The 13,623-nt window shown below is 58.9% G+C and overlaps 1 protein-coding gene and 1 long non-coding RNA gene across 6 annotated transcripts in view; both read right to left on the reverse strand.

Annotated features, from left to right (window-relative positions):
- The window catches only part of AP2A2 (adaptor related protein complex 2 subunit alpha 2), a 68,747-nt gene extending 59,902 nt beyond the window's left edge, over positions 1 to 8,845 (reverse strand). For 2 of the 5 annotated variants that reach the window (XM_060404169.1, XM_060404168.1), the window contains exon 1: positions 8,657 to 8,845. In XM_060404169.1, coding sequence (XP_060260152.1) covers positions 8,657 to 8,723 — 67 coding nt within the window. In that variant the 5' untranslated portion in view covers positions 8,724 to 8,845. Of the gene's footprint in view, positions 1 to 2,550; positions 2,660 to 4,453; positions 8,065 to 8,656 lie in introns of those variants that run through there. The other 3 variants (XM_060404166.1, XM_060404165.1, XM_060404167.1) reach the window with 2 other exon arrangements.
- Positions 8,846 to 10,767: 1,922 nt separating this feature from the next.
- Positions 10,768 to 13,564, reverse strand: LOC121817491 (uncharacterized). Its single transcript, XR_006057427.1, has 2 exons — positions 12,996 to 13,564; positions 10,768 to 11,561 (listed from the first exon to the last, which is right to left on the reverse strand). It is a non-coding gene; the product is annotated as an uncharacterized LOC121817491 (long non-coding RNA).
- Between the last annotated feature and the right edge of the window lie 59 nt (positions 13,565 to 13,623).

Consider the following 13,623-nt stretch of genomic DNA (forward strand, 5'->3'; position numbering starts at 1 on the left):
CCAGTCTCGCGGTCTCACACGCCACCTTCACACAACGCCGTCTGCTCACCTCCGAATTCCAGCCTTGGGGTCTGAACGCACGCTCAGCATCGCTCCCAAACCTACTAAACAGGGTCAGATTACCCTCCCACCTCAGGCAGTACAAACCTGAGCGAAATACAGGAAACAACAGTTTTCAGACACTGGAGCACAGACTGTGGAAGACAGCGGTCACTGAGAGGCAGGAAAGCAACGCGAGGGGCCGCACTACTTCCCGGGGGACCCAGAGCCCCGAGGCCCTGTGAGGGCGGGCACGCAGAGTCTAAGTCTCTGAAAAAACAGGGACTGGGTCCCTTCGGTTACGCACCGAATGCCCGATGCCTAGGATAATGCCCGGCACGCAACGGGCACCAAAGGGTTTCTCAAATGAACGAATGAATTGAACAATTATGTCAAAAAATAAGAGTGCAGAAAAACAGAGAAATCTTTAAACACACATCTTCCAAACACCCTTCACTCTTGGAGTTGTATCAAAACCATTACAAAACAACAAGAACGGAAAATGAAAAACCATATTTTCTGGGCTACTTATTCAGCAGATTCACGTCAGACCTACAGTAAACGCTGCATCGGAGAGCACGCAGCAGGCACACATCAGCCCCAACAGAACAGCGCCTCCGGCCCCTCTGCGGCCAGCTTCCCCGTGAGACAGTCTGGGAGGCTGTGGGCATGAGGACCCACAGCCCATCCACGGAAGGCAGCCTGAGAAAGGCCAGGCCTCGGGAACTGGGCGACTCCGCGCCACAGACCCACAGCCCTCCACCCCTGCGCCGCCCTCGTGCCAGGGAGGCTGGCGCGCTGCTCAGGCGAGGACTCAGGCCGCAGGTGAGCACTGAGAGGCGAAGTCTGAACGGGGAACTGACTGAACGGGAGCTGCGTGCTGCCTGAGAGGAGCCCCTGAGGCTGTGCGGAGCGAGTCCAGGGCAGGAGGCCCGCAGAAGGCGCCGGCAGGTGCAGACGAGCCTCCATCCCCCACAGGCCCCGGGGCGCCCGAGCTCCCGCCTCATCACTGGAGACTCTGCTCTCGCAGGCACAGCGAGGGTCAAAAGAAGGTTCTGGTCTGGTAGTACCGTGCAAGACACACACCCCTCACAGTAACTGGCCAGAAAAAGCTATTTTTCAACAGCAACAAATACAATCCAAAAGTATTCCAAAATATTCATTTTCTTGCTCTATTTTTCCCACTGTGCTTTATTTTAAAACACTATTCAGTATCAACATAGTGCCCTTTTTCAGCACTGTTTAAATTGCAACAGAAACATAATTGCCCTCCCAACCCCAGCACACAAAGGAAGGCTGGCCTTAGGAAAAGCAAAGCGGGATCCCCACACAGCACCTGATCCCACCCTAAGGAGCTCAAGGTGCTCTAAGTACACTGAACACCTAATCCTCACGACACCCTTCTGCTGCCATCAGAAGGGATTTTTAAAGGGGAAAAACAGGCACTGCAGTGCAAAACAGAAGCCAAGCAACCCAATCTGGGTTTGGTCTTCACACTTTTAAGCAATCCTGCAGATGAGGGCAGGTGGAAAGGACCACACAAGGGAAACCCCTCAAATGCAAGGAGGGGAACACAACACGGCTTCAAGTCTCACAGAGTGAGGGAGGCGCAGCTGTTTTCCTTTCTTAATGTTTTGCCTATGCTGTGTGACTTCCAGGGTCTTAGTTCCCGGACCAGGGACACAACACAGGCCACTGGTCATGAAAGCACCAAGCTCTACCCGCGGGACCGCTGGGGAACGCCCTCACGCGGTTCAAATTTGGGGAAACAGGAAGGCTCCCAGCTGTCTTGGGCCACAATTTGCAAAAGTGAGAAAGAAAAAGGGACAGAATCAGGATCCGACTCCAAGCACTAGCCAGACGCCCCTGCCTTAACGAGCACGTCCAACCCTCAGCCAGCCACTCCCCCTGCCCAGGGCCCGGAGTGAGCGAGGAAGAGGGGCTGGCCTCCCCGCAGAGACCGTCCTCTCTTTCCAGGGCACAGGCTGGTGCGGGCACCGCACTGCCCTCCTGAAACCTGGAGCACCCCCACTCACACAGACGCCGAGGGGCAGGCCGCTGGCCCGCCCCACACCTGCGCGCCTCCCCCGGTCCCACTGGGCGGCTCCCCCAGCAGCTCCCAAGCCCCTGCCCTCGAGTGCGCGGGCAGGCGCCATGCGCCCGGCCGTCCTCCTCTTCACAGCACAGAGACTGCACCCCAAGGGCACGCGATGCACTGGGCAAGGCCGGGCCTGCCTCTTCGCTTTCTGGCACCGCACATCACGGCCCCACACCCTTCCTGGTCCTCTTCCCACGCCGGCCTCCGAGGCACTGCTTTAAGTCGGGCGCTTCCTCCCGACGTGCTCTCCATTCTACGCATCCTGGCGTCCCTCACAAGCCTCCCTCCAGAGAGGGCAAGGGCTGACTCAGCACACAACCCCAGCTCCCCAGCACGAGCGAACACCCACCGCAACCCAGCCTGAAACTCTCCTCCTAGGCAAGCGACGCGCGTTGCTTTCCGTGACATCTCACCTGTGTCGATTTTCATCCCAAAGTCAGGAAGACTCTGAAGAAGGCCAAGGCCAGAGTCAGTGAGTTCCGTTTTGTGGTCTGACGCCTCAGACATCGTGTGACCTAGTGAAAACCGCTCACTTTTGTCTTCTAATGAGTATCTCTCAATTCGTTTGGTAAGCTGATGGTGAAGTGACTTCCCTTTCCTCCACGCTGCACCCCCGGGAGCTGACAGAAGCCAGGGGCTCTCTAACGCCCGCTGTGGGGTCCGCCAAGCCCAGTGCTGACCACAGGGCGGGACGCGTCCCTGCACACCCCCTTCATTTCCTCACACGGAGCAGGTGGGGAGCGAGGAGCACACAGGCCTCGAGGGAAAGAGGCTGGACAGGGCCTCAGCAAACCCGGAGGCCCCCAGGCGGGCTCGCAACCCCCCCCCGCCCCCAGGCGCCCAGCGCCAGTGCCCCTCTGCTCCTCGCTCTGGCCCCTCCCCGGGCCTCCGCTCTGCAACCTGGGGCTCTCTCAGGGCAAGGACCCGCCTCTGCCACCCTGTCGACCTACTCTGAGGACGCAGAGCGGGAACTCACGTCCCATGTGTCGGTTTCCAAGCACCTCTGGGGCCGGGAGCTTCATCCTCAGCTGCTCAGAACCCCAGCGGTGTTTCACACAACAAGCCCAGAGACTACCCTTTAACCGAAACCTGAAGCCCACACCGTCCAGAACTCAGAACCGCTCAGCCTCTCGGAGGAAGCCCAGCACATGACCGGGGCCACGGCCCCCGCGCACCCTGTTCACCGGGAGGGGACCACCTAGAGCTTCACGGCAGCACCGCACCAGACATGTCTGCCACAGACTCACCAGGACTTTCCCTCCTTGGAGCCTCTGAAGCTTTGAAATTCGAACTCAGGGAGGCCAACCTCGCACCCAAGATCTGCAAGTGACGTTCGGGCAACAAGAGCCCTGCTGCTCAGAGCTCCCGGCAGAGCCCCCCAGGCTGCGCACAGCAATGCGGAGTGTCTTTCCCCACGGCATTCCTGAACCCTACCCTTGGGTCCGACCCTCTCTGACTTCCGTAAAGCCAAGAAATGCCACTTAATCCCCAAAAGACGGTCTTCCCAATAACTTCACAACTCTAAAATCCTGACACATGTTGCTGCCAAAAAATAAATAAATAAATAAATGCAGTGAAAATCATTTTAAGAGGAAAGAGAGGTAACGCTGAGTATCTGGCCTGAGAATACACTCTTCACCAGGGCACCTCGACATCTCACAGAGGACACAGAGAGAAGCCAGGACACGGCGGGGACATGGGGACTCCATGGAAGCCGCAACGTGCAGTCAGACCAAAGACTTCCTTCCTCTTCCAGCCTGGAGATCCGGCCCGTCCCCGAGCCTCGGCACAAACTTCCTAAATCAGTTTCTAAGGAATATAAATTATGCGTAAGATTGCAAAAGGAAATGTGCAACCAGAGCATTTTTTTCAAAAAATCAGCATTTTTTAAATGTACAGACAAGACTAAACTGAACCTTACTTAAAAAAAAAACTAAAAAGTTAAGATGCAGGCCGACCACCCCTGATTCTGATCTTTACTGCTACCCAGGAAAATCAAGTGCCAAACTACATTTCATTTCAACATCGAAGTTTTACGCCGAATTTAAATTTTCATGTCCAATTTATGACTCATAACAAATGGAATTTTACAAACAACTAAAATTTTTTACACTTTAGTCATGCTAAAATACAATTCAAAGGAGTGCCCAGTTTCAGCGAAGTTATTAACAACAGAAACGGGGGGCAATCGAGCTCCGTGGTGACCACAGGACAGGGTACTGCCAGGCATCCTCTAGTTAAATCACTGCGCCCGCAGCAAAACCACACGCTTTCTCTAAGAACATGGAAATCGTTTTTGGCCAAATGGCTAATTACCTCTGCCCACTTGAATCCCTTCATTTGCGTGAGTGCCTGGAGGGATTAAATAAAAAGCCTCCAAGCACCATGGAGTGTCTCGACTCATCCGTGCAGCCCCGGCTCCCACCACCGCAAGCACGGAGGGAATGAACGGCATGCCCCTGCCCACTGGCACCATGACGGCTCCACAAGAACGAGGTCACCTCGCTCCTCCCTCAGCGCGGCCCTCGCTGCTCTGTAGTCAGTCCTGACGTTTTCAGCAGGTTCTACGTCTGCAGCGACGCTCCAGCATCAGCAAGTCCATGCGCAAAGCTCCTCCGCCGGTACTACAGCCCGTGCAAAGCAAACAAACTTCCCAAACCACCAGACAAACAGCTAACCGCCGCCACTTGACCGTTTCAGCAGCTCTTCCCTTTCGGTTGCTTCCTGTTTGTTTGTTGCTCTGGCCACCCCATGCAGCGTGCGGGATCTTAGTCCCTGACCTGGGATGGAACTTGTGCCCCTTGGACTGGGAGGGCAGAGTCTTAGCCACTGGACCACCAACGAAGGCCCAGATGCTTCATTTTGACTTCAGTGCTTGAATGGATGGCCCTCCAGGGACTGTGCCAGTGAGAAAAGCCAGCCTCAGCAGGTCACGCGCTGCACAGTTTCACTCACCCGACATCCTTGAGAGGGGACACAGAGATGGAGAACGCACGTGAGTGGCCGGGGCAGAGGCTGACTACACGAGGTGGCACAAGAGGGCTGCGTGATGGTGAAACAGCCCTGCATCTTCTCTGCGGTGGGGTCGCGCGAAGCTGCGCCTGGGGAAGCGCAAAGGCCTCGGGGCTTCTCCGTAGTCCAGCGGTTAGGACTCCTCGCTGTCGCTGCAGAGGCCCTGGTTGGGACTAGGATTCCGCAAGCCTTGTGGTGCAGCCCAGAAAAAGTTCACAGACCTGCACACACACACACTCATGCACACGCACATACATCCTGCGTACAACACTTAAGAAATGTGACTACACCTGGCCGACTGTACCAGTGTCAGCTTCCTGGTGTTGGAGCTACACTGTCATGAGAGAGAGGAGACGGCTGAGAAATGCCAGGGCCTCCCTGTTCTTTTCTTTGCAACTTCCTATGACTCCATATTTATTTCTGAATAAAAAAATTATTTTACAGCTAGAACTAAATAAAAGGAGTACAATGTTTTTAACAACATATTTAAAAACGATCGAGAGAAACAGTTCATGAACTCCCACACACCAAATTCACGAAGTCAAATTTAGCGGGCTGAAGTCAGTAAGACAGGACCAAGTTAATGTACGAGGCACGGAGCTGGCTTGCTACCTGAGCCACAAAGCTACATGGAGGACTAGGACATGGGCACCTCTCAGGCCCAGCAGCAGCTTGCAGCCAGCCGCCACCTGAGGCAGGGCTGGTGCTAAGGGGGACACTTAAGAGACCACATCATGCGGAAAGGCAAAGGAAGCCACAATTTTAGAGCTGAAACACTTCAGCGATACTTCAGCTCCACACTCCGCCGGTGTCAGCGGGGCAGACGGAGCTCTGTGGCCGTGGGCCCAGGCGCCCTCTCTACACAGGAGTCACTCCCACGACAGCAAAGCAGAGCCGTGAGCGGAGGAAGTGGGGACCCCCACCCGCCACCGAGGGCTCAAGCTCAGAGCAGCTCTGACCAGGCGGCAGGCTCTCAGGTCAGACCTCCTCCTCCTCCCTGCTGTGCCCACCACCTGCCAGGCCTGGCCAGAACAGGCCCCAGATCACTCCCAGGGTAGAGTTTCTCTGCACTCACCTACTCAGCTACAGGGTGAGCATCTCACACGGACACTGCGTGTGGCCCCCACCCTGTGGGGCTTCAGGGTGTGGCGGGGAGGGGACAGAGCGCCGCGAACTGCCCACGCTGTCCTGAAGGGAGAGGACAGCCTCGCGGCTGCTGCTGGGTAGCAAGAAGGTGTGGTGGGAAAGCTGGTTTTGAGGAGGGGGCGCCGTTAAACAGAGGCCTAAGCCCACCCCCGGCCCTCCGAAGGATTAGGCACTTCTTACAGCAGCCCCTTCACCGAAGACACCGTCTAATTCACTGTTACGCACCAGCTACTCAGGGCCCCGAGTGGGGTGCCCACAAGGCAATGGCTGGAAGCATTTCTAGCTGTCACAACTGAAGCATTCAGAAGGGAGAGGCCACAGCAGAGAGCCACACAAGTGATCAGCCCCAAATGCCACAGGGCCGACGTGGAGGAAGTCTGTCTATACCCAGTCGACAGGCCAAATCCGCCCGCTGTGGCAGACCCAGCACAGAGCACATTTGGTTAGCAGAACTAGTCTACAAAACTGAGGAAAGGGATTTCAAGCTCAATGACCTGCCCAAAGCAATTTTCTTCCAAAATGAAAGGACAGATGTCAAGGTTAATGTAAGGCAGCTGAGCCCTGGCCCAAGGGTCTCCTGAAGCAGCCACGCACCCACACTTTAGCATCTTACTATCTAGAAAGTCGCATGACACAGCACAGGACAAAAGGGTATTGCCCCGCTTGTAAAAGTGCGGGCCTCAGGGTGTGTTTCCACATGGATTGCTTGCAGAAAAGGGGAAGGAACAGGAGCTAGAACCTTCCACAGTCTAGGTCCTCCACCCCAGTCTAAGGAAGTGAGGAGATCACAGGAGGGCTCCGGACAACAACACGTACCAGCAGGTGATTACATGCGTTGTTTAAAACATACAGTGAACCTCAGCCACTGAAATCCACAAATGTCTGGGGGGTAAAAAATGAGAACTAAAACCAGATAAGAAACTGGTTTTGTGCATTTTATTTTTTTAATTAAATAAAAGGAAAAGTGAAGTCGCTCAGTCGTGTCCGAATCTTTGCGACCCCCATGGACTGTATAGCCTCCCAGGCTCCTCCACCCATGGGATTTTCCAGGCAAGAACAGTGGAGTGGGCTGCCATTTCCTTCTCCAGGGGACTTTCCTGACCAAGGGATCAAACCCTGGTCTCCCGCAAGCAGACTCTTTACCGCCTGAGCCACCAGGGGAAGCCCAGAGGGAACATTACCTGAAAGTCAACAGGAGTTTCTGCGCACCAAAGTCAAATGTATCGGCAGGGCAAGGGTGCGGCCCCGCCTCCAGCCGGGCCCACCTGTCCGCATGGAGTTTCCCACTCTGTGAGGGGCACATGTCGCTGAAAACTCGGTCCCTGACCAAAGACAGTGGGCAGAGCAGCATTTCCCCGAGGCCATCCCGCGCCACCGCCTGGGGCCGATTCCCTGGGAGCGAATCACTTTAATCAGGGCCTAACAGGCCGCCAGGACCCAGGTCAAGCAGCTGCTTCCCCGCAAGACGCGGGTTTCGCTACTCCCACTCCCAGTGAAAAGGCTCGCTATTCTGGAAAACGCTGGGTTAGATGCTCCGTTACTAGAAAGACCGGCCGACTGCTCGGGGTGACATCATGCTGGGGAGGGGTGGCTTCGCTAGAAGCCCCTCAGCAGAGCCAAGCCCCCTGCGCGGGTGCTGAACGCTGCCCGCACCCCGGACCCAGCCCCAACCCCAGGTCCCCTGCCCTCCAAGTCCACGCCCCGGACTGCAGCCCCAACCCGAGGACTCCCGCCCGCCAGGTCTGCGCCGGGAGCCCAGCCCCAACCTCAGGACCCCCGCCCTTCAAGTCCTCGCCCGGGACCCCAGCCCCCAAGCCCAGGACCCCTGTCCTCCAAGTCCGCGCGCCCCGGACCCCCGCCCGCCAGGTCCGCGCCCCGGACCCCAGCCCGCGACCCCAGGACCCCCGCCCGCCAGGTCCGCGCCCCGGAGCCCAGCCCCCGACCCCAGGACCCCCGCCCGCCAGGTCCGCGCCCCGGAGCCCAGCCCCGACCCCAGGACCCCCGCCCGCCAGGTCCGCGCCCCGGACCCCAGCCCGCGACCCCAGGACCCCCGCCCGCCAGGTCCGCGCCCCGGAGCCCAGCCCGCGACCCCAGGACCCCCGCCCGCCAGGTCCGCGCCCCGGAGCCCAGCCCCCGACCCCAGGACCCCCGCCCGCCAGGTCCGCGCCCCGGACCCCAGCCCGCGACCCCAGGACCCCCGCCCGCCAGGTCCGCGCCCCGGAGCCCAGCCCGCGACCCCAGGACCCCCGCCCGCCAGGTCCGCGCCCCGGAGCCCAGCCCGCGAAGGCCAGTGCCGGCCAGCCCCTCACCCCGGCCTGCGCCCCCGCCCCCCGCAGGCCGGCCCGGCGCCCAGCCACTCACAGTTGCGGATATCCGAGATGAACACGGCCAGGCCCCGCATCCCGTCCCCCTTCGACACGGCCGGCATCTTCGGGCCCGGGGAGCGGCCTGGGCTGGCGGGCCCCGGGAAGGAGAGGGCAGCGGGCCGCAGGAGCGGGAGCCGGGAGGAGCCGCCTCAGCCCAGTCGCCTCAGGCTCCAGCGCCGCTCTCGGGGCCGCCGCGCGCGCGCGCACGCACGCACGCTCGCTCGCGCGGCGACCGACGGCGGCCGGGGCGCGGGGGCGAGCACGTCGGCGGCGGGCGCGCACGGCCGGGCGGCGGCCCCGGGAGGCGCGCGCCGCGGGAGGGGCCCGGCGGAGGCGGGGGTGGGGGGCGCCGGCCTCCGCCGCGCAGGATCCTCCGCGCCCGACCCCCACGCGGGGAGCCCCACCGCCAGCCGCGCCTCCGCCCACCGTCCCTCCGCCCTCCCCGCCCGGCTCTGGGGCCGCCTGCCGTCGGCCTCCCGCGGGGGACCCGTCCCCATCCAGAGCTCTGGGGCCAGCTGCCCATCACCCGGCCGTCCAGAGCCGGCCCGTCTCTTTACAAGGGGGAGACAGCCCTGAAGAGACAGCGTCCCCCCACCCCTTGACAGCGCCGGGGGACCGGGCTCAGTCTTGAATCCAGCTCCGTGGTGACCAACCGCACCCTTTGCCGCTGTTGCCGCCACCCACCTCCGCAGCCTGGGGAGGTGGAGGCAGGACCGGGGCCCAACCGCAGTGCACTGCAGGGGCCTTAGCAGGCAGACACCCCAGGAGTTTGTCTGGAGAGCAGGTGGCCCCACCAAGCTGTCCTTCACGAAGTGGGATGGCCTCTCTCTCTCCAGAGAGGTTCCAGAGCCACAGCCCAGACCCACCCCGGCTCCCTTCTCAGTAAGAGGCTGGGCCCCTGATGGACCCTGGCTAGGAGAAAAAAGGGACAGGGCCCCTTCCATGGACCAAGGACCCAAGCTCTGGTCCTTTGGGACCCCTGGGGGAAGCCAGAACCTGTGGAGACCCGAATCCATATAAGGCAGCAATTTCACCACCTTCCAAAGCTTTCAAAGGGCTGGGCTGCCGAGGGCTTCCTGAAGGAGATACCCTCTAGGGCCTGTTTCCCCAGGGGAGGAGATAACCCTACCGTAGCCAGGCCTGGGGACTCAGGTGAGGAGACCATGACCCACCCCCGGCCGCCACTCACTGGGCAGGGCAGTGCCAAGAGGCTGCAGGGGCTCATGCGTGGCGTGGACAGATGGCAAACTCAACCCACAGTGGAGGGGCTTCTCGGAGGACAGGCTTAGAGATGGACAGCCATCACACCTCTCTCAGTGCTGACCCTGGGCTTCCTACACCTCCTGGGATCCCTGTACATGTGTGTGTATGTTGGTGGGGGATCGGGGTGGGAGAGTTGGTGTCCAGAGACTGCTGGGACATGCCACTGGCCGTGAGAAAGACCCCTGCCCCCTGGCCCCTGCCCCCTGCCGTGCCTTCATCTGCCCTTCAGGCCACTCAACCTTTCGGCAGCATGCAGTGCTCCCTTTCTTGGACTGTGTGAACTGGACCAGCCCGTGCTGGTTCCCAGGCCCTCCTCCTTCCGTGGCCAAGGGGAGGGAAGGCCCCAACACGTGCATTCTGAAGAAGAAACAAAGGCAGGGCAGCCCAGAACCAGGGGCCATGGTACCAGAGCGGTCCTGCTGGTGTCTGGGCCTGTCAGCTTTACGAGTGACCCAGTTTCCTTCCCATAATGTCTGGAGGGGGTTGTTGACAATAACCTTCCAGAAAATTGGGGTTGGCATCCTGGCCCAGACGGGGCTGGAGGTCCAAGCAGCTGTGAGCGTTCGGGGACAGGATGTGGTGTCCTGGGCCCCTGTGGCCCCCTGTGCTCACCAGGAATGATGTACTCAGCCAGGCTCCAGCGACTGAGCATATCCCCTGACTTGGCCAGCAGGCAGGGCATGAGGACTTCAAGAACTCTGTAGTGGGTGGGGCCTTTGAAGGAAGCCAGACCACCTGGAGGACAGAGATGAGCTCAAGCCCCTGACTGCTCACCTTGGGGAGGCAGGAACCTGCCTGTGGCGGCCTGTCTCCTCTCTCGTAGCCATTAAACTGAGCCCAGAGTCACACGGCAGATTCGGATTGTTGTGAAAGAGACATGGGAGGTGAACCTGTGGCCTCCCCGGCTGGGGCCCAGAGAGGTGGGTGAGCGGTGGGGCAGCAAGGGCGACGCCAAGCCCTACTCTCCAGGAGCCCCGTCACCCTCCACAGCCCTCATTAGACAACGTTGTCCGCATACTTGAAGATCCAGTCATGACATCCTCGGAGAGGTTACTTTGTAGGAGAAAAGTCAGTTCCCCCCCCAAACCTCCTGGCCCAACCCCATCCACTGAGACCTGGGACAGGGAGGTCCCAACACCCAGTCACACCCGGATGTGAAGGCTTGGCCGCCAGGAGAACTGCAGGAAGCTGGGTGTCTGTCAGCAGAACTCTGCAGAATGTGTGCAGGGCGGATTCTGAGAGAGCAGGTCAACCCCAAGGGGCACTCGGCAATCTGGGTCACCTGAGTCTGCCTGGGCAGTTGAGGGTCTGGAGGCTGGACGTGGTGGCCCCGTGTTTAAACGGGGTTGAGATGCTAAAAGCTCCTGCGTGTGATGCACGGAGGGGAGCTCAGTGCTGCGCTCTCTCCCAGTTCTGGAGGCTGGAGACTGTTGATCAAGTAGGACTGGTTCCTTCGAGGCTGAGACTGAGGATCTGGTCCAGACCTCTGTCCTTGGCCTCTCGACAGCCGTCTTCAGCCTGTGTCTCCCACACCATCTTCCCTCGATGCTTGTCTGTGTCCAAATTTCCCCCTTTTACAAAGACACTCATCATGCTGGATCAGGGGCCAAGTATGAACTCCTCTTAATGAATTACACCTGCAACGACCCAGATACGGCGCCATCAGAGCTACGGGGACTGAGGACTTCGGCGTGTGAAACTTTAGAAGACATAATTCAACCCAGGACAGACGATGACTTGAGGGAGCACTTTTGGGGACCTGATTTTGAATCCCTGCCCCTCCTTTTCCATTTTCCTACCTGGAGCACGGTTCTGATGGCTGAGCTCTATTTCACACCAGCCCTGCACTGCGTGAGCCTTCAGCCTGTCCACATTTGTGCCGCTGTAACTGGGGGCTCTGTTACACCTGCCAACCCTAGCTACTGACTCCCACCTATTCCCATGCCCATGGCGCTGTGTCAGTGGGATTCTGGTGCCTGGGACATGTCAGAATGCCCCCCAATCTGGCCTGTGGCTTCTCATCAAGACCATGTTCCAGGGCCATCTGGCTGCAACATCTGCCACCCCACTGATCACCAGGTTGATCCGGCTGCTCTGGCCGACTAGGCGGGCGTCCCCTTCCTCCTCCACAGCTCCGTATGCTTCCCTCCCAAAGCAGCATGCTCACTTGAAGAGGACAACCTCCCCCAATAGCAGGGGAGTGTTCTGGGGTCAAGAGATTTGAGTAGCTGTACACCCCTGCTGGAACCTCCAGACAAGCTCTCGAGGTCCGTCTGGAAGAAAATTTAGGGTAGTCAAGCTTCCAAGACTCCACGCATGCATGCTAAGTCCTTTCAGTCGTGTCCGACTCTTTGCAGTTCTGTGGACCGTAGCCCGCCAGGCTCCTCTGTCCATGGGATTCTCCAGGCAGGTATACTGGAGTGGGTTGCCATGCCCTCCTCCAGGGGATCTTCCCCACCCAGGGACTGACCCTACACCACTCCCATCTCCTGCACTGGCCTGCGGGTTTGTTACCACCGGTGCCACCTGGGAAGCCCCTCCAAGATGCCAGACACTCTCAAACGAGGTCCTACTTGCAGAGGTCTACCTTTCTTTAAACAAAGAAACAAGAACAAACCCCCAAAACAAACCCAAAAGCCCCCAAACAAGGACCATTTCACATCCATTCCCCTTAGGCTTGAAGGGGCCTTATGAGCGCTGTCACTCATGGGCTGCAGGAGCTGTGCAGCTGGTGACGCTGAACAGGGGAGGGGCGGGGGAGGTGGCCGTGAGGATCCTGGCCCTCCAGAATGCTGCCAGGTCAGGCATCCCGATCACCTCCAGAGCAGGAACCCATGACTCAGTCTCCCTGAGGTACCTGTTGAAAAATACACCCCTTGCCCTTAAAGCACAGATCAGCCAGCCTGGTAGGCAGTCAGCTATCACTGAACAGGCCTCTTGTTTTAGAGCTTTTGGGGCGTTTCAGGCCTACACTCACCCACTGCAGCTCTTTCCTCTAAGGGTGAGCTGATGGAATCTATGCCAATTTTAAGATTAGCCTGAGAAAAACAGCTTTGGGAAAGAAAATATACCTAAAAATATCACTGCAGGCCTTCAGCACCACCATAGGCTCAGACAGTAAAGAATCCGCCTAAAATGCAGGGGACCTAGGTTCGATCCCTGGGTTGGAAAGATCCCCTGGAGAAGGGAATGGCAACCCACTGCAGTATTCTTGCCTGGAGAATCCCATGGACAGAGGAGCCTGGTGGGCTGCAGTCCACGGGGCCACAAAGAGCTGGACACGGCTGAGCGGCTCACTCATAGCAGTTTCCTCCAGACGTTGCAGCGAATCATCAGAAACTGACGGTTCGGGAACGGCAGAAAGGGACGCTCTCGTGGTTCCAGCAGCCGGAAGTCTGTGTCAAGGTGCCTGCGGCGTGGGTTCTCTGGAGGCGATAAGCAGGACTGCATTTCCTGCCTCTTTGAGCTTCGAGGGACTGCCTGCAGCCTCGGCTAGGGGACGTGGGACCCCATCTCTGCCTCCCTCAGCCCATGGCCTTCTCCCCCACGTCTGTCTCTGATCTTCCTCCCTCTCCTAAGGATCCCAGTCATTGGATTGAGGTCCCCCCCAGATCCAAGTTGACCTTGTCCCGAGCTTCTTACTCACATCCGCAAAGACTCTGTTTCCAAACAAGGTCTGCGTCACAGGGGCCGGAGATC

The sequence above is a fragment of the Ovis aries genome, chromosome 21 (assembly GCF_016772045.2).
Source record: "Ovis aries strain OAR_USU_Benz2616 breed Rambouillet chromosome 21, ARS-UI_Ramb_v3.0, whole genome shotgun sequence".
Classification (NCBI taxonomy): Eukaryota; Metazoa; Chordata; class Mammalia; order Artiodactyla; family Bovidae; genus Ovis; species Ovis aries.